At 46.2% G+C, this 5,170-nt stretch overlaps 1 protein-coding gene across 1 annotated transcript; it reads left to right on the top strand.

Moving 5' to 3' along the window:
* Window positions 1-9: 9 nt before the first annotated feature.
* On the top strand, window positions 10-2,246 carry BDV59DRAFT_196959 (sodium:solute symporter family protein; the record flags this gene model as incomplete). The annotated part of the gene is made up of 9 exons (XM_073692809.1): window positions 10-190; window positions 243-342; window positions 388-471; window positions 522-708; window positions 763-813; window positions 861-1,031; window positions 1,090-1,822; window positions 1,872-1,978; window positions 2,034-2,246. The coding sequence occupies 9 exons, from the start codon at window positions 10-12 to the stop codon at window positions 2,244-2,246; spliced, it is 1,827 nt and encodes a 608-aa protein (XP_073542595.1).
* Window positions 2,247-5,170: the final 2,924 nt, after the last annotated feature.

Genomic DNA, 5,170 nt, shown 5'->3' with positions numbered 1-5,170 from the left:
TAGTTGTTTATGCAGAAGCAAAAGTTTGTCCTAAAATATCATTTCGTCGGTTACGATTACGGAGTGGCAGGTCCCTTTTGGTTTGCAGCGGGGTGCAGCCCAATGATTGTGTTTTTCGCTCTCTTGGGTATATCCTGCAAGCGAAAAATTCAGGCACATACCTCCCTTGAGGTGGTGCGAATTCGATATGGCGAGTCCACTGCACTATGAGTGGGGTAGATTGACTGGCTAATACGTTCCAGGCCGGATTGCCCATGCAGTGTTCATGATCCTTTGCTTGATAAATAACATATTCGCATGTGCAAATATGCTGCTTGGTGCGGCTGCTGTTATTTCCGCCATGTGAGTATGGCTCGATCCAAGCCTACCTCCATTCTAATGTCGAAGGACCGGTATGCATATTGTTGCTGCAACATTTCTTCTACCCGTAGGGGTAACTGTCTACACCTTCGTAGGATGTATCAAAGCAACGTGAGTTAGTATCAAACATGGGGAAAGCCACTACTTAATGACCCATCTAGGTTTATTACGGATTATATTCATACGGCAATCATTCTAATAATTGCTTGCTATTTTTCCATAAAGGCCTTTACCTTTGAGGCTGTTGGGTCTATCGGTAACCTCTATGATCTTGTGCAGGCAGGAGGTCGACGCCACCCCGTGTCGGGCAACCATGATGGAGTGTATTTAACCATGACATCGAAAGGGGTTTGTAAAGACAAGGATCAATATTCACAGCACAGGCTTCTGACAAACGTGCAGGGGATTCTTTTCGGAGTTCTTCATATCTGTTCTAACTTTGGTCTGGTCATCGTATGTAATCTTCCGGATTATTCCAACAAAAAAACTGACGAGCGTAGATGGATACGAGTTACTATATTAAAGTATTCTCAGCGGCGCCTTCATCGGTAGTTCCTGGCTACACAATTGGCGGTATTGCCTATTTCGCTATTCCATGGGCGCTGGGTACGATTATGAGTTCTGTGGCACTTGGTCTTGAAAATCAACCGATATTTCCAACATATCCACAAGTGAGTATATCCCGGAACATCAGCACAGTAACTACATCTGATGTTTTACCTATATTAGAGGATGACCTCAACAGAGGTCAGCAACGGTCTTGTGCTTCCATACGCAGCCCTCACCATCGCAGGTAAAGGAGGAGCGGTAGCGGTTCTTCTGATTACCTTCATGGCGGTTACTTCTATTTTATCTGCGCAGGTTATAGCGGTCAATTCAATTCTAAGTTTCGATGTTTACCGCGAATACTTTAAAAGGAGTGCGTCAGACCAGGATATTATCCGGGCAAGTCATATGGGAGTGATATTTTTTGCAGCATTCAGTGCTGGGTTTAGCACAATGTTGCATTACGTGGGGATTGACCTAGGATGGACGTTGTATATGCTTGGTAAGTCGTTAATTGGTATTCTTACGAACAACTACGTCCCTTCTAACGGTTTAGGCGTGGTAACTTGTCCCGGGATCTTTCCCATGACATTCACTATACTTTGGCATCAACAAAGTAAAGCTGCAGCTATATTCTCGCCTATACTTGGCATGGCAACGGGGATCGGAGTATGGTTAGGGACTGCTCAACACTTCTACGGCTCTGTAACGGTCACGACTACTGGCCAGATACTGCCTTGTGTTTATGGCACCGTCGTGTCTTGCTTCTCCCCAATCCTCTATTCGGTCATCATTACCTTGTTCCATCCACAAAACTACAATTGGGATGACTTCAGAAAGGAAAGGCTAGTTTTGGGAGGTCCGCAGAGTGACTTGAATACAGCCCAGACTCAATGTTCTGATGTTATAGATGGTAGTCAGTTGGAGTACGGCAGAAAATCGCCCTCTGAGTCACATGAATTAAGGAGATGGGGCTGTATTGCGGCCTTCCGCTTCTATTGCAACGTTCCTCGGCCACTGGGTGATTTGGCCGCTCCCAATGTATGGATCACACTACAATTTTGGCAAGGGGGTAAGTTTTTTTACACTGATCCAATTTTATCAAAGATCCAACTAATTTGGTGTAGTTTTTCATTGCGTGGGTAGTAGTCGGAATCATTTGGCTCTGGGGCACTATGTTAGTTGCCATTATTTTTCCCTTGGTGGATGGAGGTATCCAACAGATTAAGCAAATTCTCAAGCACAACGAGAGAAGCCGAGCGGAAAAACCCGTGCAGATCGCTAGTCCATCATCGCCGTCGATCGAGGAGCCCGAAAAAATGAAGGGAGACAAACAATGATTCGCCTAAGGTGATGGATATTCAAAGCCTTTGATTAACGCACCTTGACCGATCGCTTGGGTGATTATTATTGCTTCGTTTCATCTCACCGTGCCACTTTGGAAAAACCGAAGGTACCGTTCAGCTACCAAAAGTTGCCTACCTACTTAGTATCTACCTACCGCTTAAATAGGCACCTTAGGCAGTACATTACAGTAGTATTCCAGGGGTTTTCCTGTTTGTGACACTTTCTTTGGCCATCCATACGAACAATACAATCACCTGTATCGGTTCCCAAACGTAGTACACTTCAATAATACCTTCTTGGTCGCCCTTGGTACGCTCCTGGTTCATTGTGTATTTGCCCCGAATACGGTCATAGACACTTCAAGAATGCCAATAATGTATTTCGACCAACCTCTCTGGATACCTAAAAGCCTGCGGGAGCTTCACCTACAGTTCCCTGTGCTTCTTTATCAGATCCTCCTGTGTAGCCCATGTTGCAGCTGAATAGTACTTTTCAGGCTCACAACCTCTTCCCATCGAGGACCATGCTGTTCCCCCCAAGGGTAACCAGTACAACACGGTTACAGCAGACATATTCCCGTGTCCTACAGTTTTTGAAACGAGCTACAGAGAATTTTCCTGCATGAGCTTAGCCCAGTCTGCAGGTATAGCAGTATATGCACCCGTTTATGTAGGTTGGCAGCTGAGTTGTGGTTAGGGTAGTTTTGAAGTACACAGTACATGGCCTAATACGGATGGGCTCGTCCATATTCTCTTGGTCTTGCAACAAAGCATGGTTTGGAGAGGTACTCCGCATACTTATTGGGGGCTCCTGGTATGCAACTTTTGACTGGTACAGGAATCCCCAGTGGAATTCAATCCTCACCTGTATCATCACGATGTGGAGGGAAGGCTTGTTGTGGAGACTGGCGGGACGTGTTCGCTGAAAAGTCGACTGTTTGCTGTAGCCTACAGCGTTTCCTTCCTTTCTTCAGGTGCTTGGTGCTCTTTTTACATTTGCGTTTCCGCTTGCTGCATGACCTCATGTCTCTGTTGTGTTTACGTTGCTTGAACCTCAAAGGATTCCTGTGCTGTAATATGAGTCCATCTTATAAACAGTTGCCTCCGCTATTAAACTATTTTCCACATCCCTGGCACCATCGCCGTCGTTGCCATGGCTATCAGTCTCTGAGAGTGACTCTACTACCAGAAATGACTTACTGTCAGCCTGGAAATGTAGTTTTCAGCTACCAAAAATTACCTAGACTCCTGGCGGTGCGGTATTGTGCTTTTCAGGGACTTGGTTTGACACTCGACCTATAAGGACTCCGCTACTGCCCATATTCGGGAGCTTCCTATTAAGGGCATCCATTTCAGAAGTGAGGAATCTACAAGTTGGCCCACGTTGATCCATAGGGATTGTTCCCGACATCTTCCCAAGCTCACCTTTCCTGTTGCTGAACTTACGAGTGTTCATTGTTTCAAGAAGCATCTAAGTAGGATTTCGCATTAGGATTGAGCCTCGTCGCTAAACTGATAGGAGAAAAGGGTAGTACTTTGCCCTAAGAAGGCCTCTCGACGTAAAATTATTGTCGATAACTCTTCCCCAACCGATGGCTGGCATGATTTGGGGTAGATAATCCTCTTGCAGTTCCCTTTCGTTGGCGTCGTTGGGTAAGATTATCGTTTGTTTGCAGAAAATTCTTGAATCTTTAAGCACAGTAGTATTTGTGCTGGTAACGACTGGGCGTCTTGGGCTGAAGGGCCCTGACAGAGGATGTAGATGATAGATGGTCAGTCCAGAAGCTATACAGCTAGTGGTCTCATATATATGAGGTCTGGCAACGTGATCGTTCTAATTGTGAATGACATATGCACAGCTAGGCAGCAGTCCCAAGCGCTTCTACAATTGGTAGATCAACTGCCGTACCCAGAACTAGGAGTCTGGTCTCGTCCGTTGGAGAGATGTGCGAAGGCTGCTCCTGCGCGCAGATACTCAGAGCTGCTATTCCACTCGACCCTCATTCTCCCTCTATGCATTCAGTATTGGGTGAAATGAATGTCACTGCCCTAACCCTCCATTTAACTAATTTTTCATTGCATGATACGAGGAGAGGCAGCTGAAGACGGTGGGGTGGCTCCACCGCCATGAGTGACTCGCTCCATGATTGTGGTCCACGAGGCATGAATGTGTTGTTCCAGGAAACCTGGATATAGCTCGTGTTAGTTGCTCTGTGCCCGTACGTCCGAGGAGACCGTGTTGCCGTGCAGCGAGTATGTGAGGCAGAAGTTGTCTGATCGGGCGACTACGAACCGGGGGATTGTGTCGCCATCCGTAAGGTCGCGGAAGACTTCAGTGAGAAAGCGACATACCGTGTAGTAATTAGGTATGTGGTCGGAAGTGAGACAATAGGATCGAAGGATGAAGCCAGAGAGTTTGGGGGTCGATGGCAATGCCTCTTCACATCTTACTTTCACTTTGGCCAGTTACTACTCTATTTCCTGTGATTGTTCAAAACTGTTGCTTTTCCATTTTTCTCGGCCTTCGCATTCACCTTACTGTTTTTAGAGAGCCCTCCACATCGGATTGACATAGCTTTGGGACAAGACCTTGGAGGACCTACTGACCTCTTACGTGTTGACGGATGCTCTTAAAGAAATGTCATTTGAAATCACGGCTCGACATCCGTGCGTTTATTTTTGCCACGCGCTGCGCGTCCTTCAGCAATATCAAATACTTATTCTAAAGGTTCCCTTTTGATTGAAACACCCAGAAATATTTTTGGCGGCTGGCGAGGAGAGACTTATTCCTACGGGTCGGGTCTAACGAGGATGAATTTGTCAATGGTCGTTTTAAGTCTGTGGTTCGACTTGAGTAACCGGGCAATCTAGTGTCATTCTGATCTACACGTCTTTCTCCAGATCCCGCAGTTGCATGT

The sequence above is a fragment of the Aspergillus ambiguus genome (genome assembly GCF_047715705.1).
Source record: "Aspergillus ambiguus strain CBS 117.58 unplaced genomic scaffold BDV59scaffold_78, whole genome shotgun sequence".
Taxonomy (NCBI): Eukaryota; Fungi; Ascomycota; class Eurotiomycetes; order Eurotiales; family Aspergillaceae; genus Aspergillus; species Aspergillus ambiguus.
This window is presented reverse-complemented; position numbering and strand designations above follow the sequence as displayed.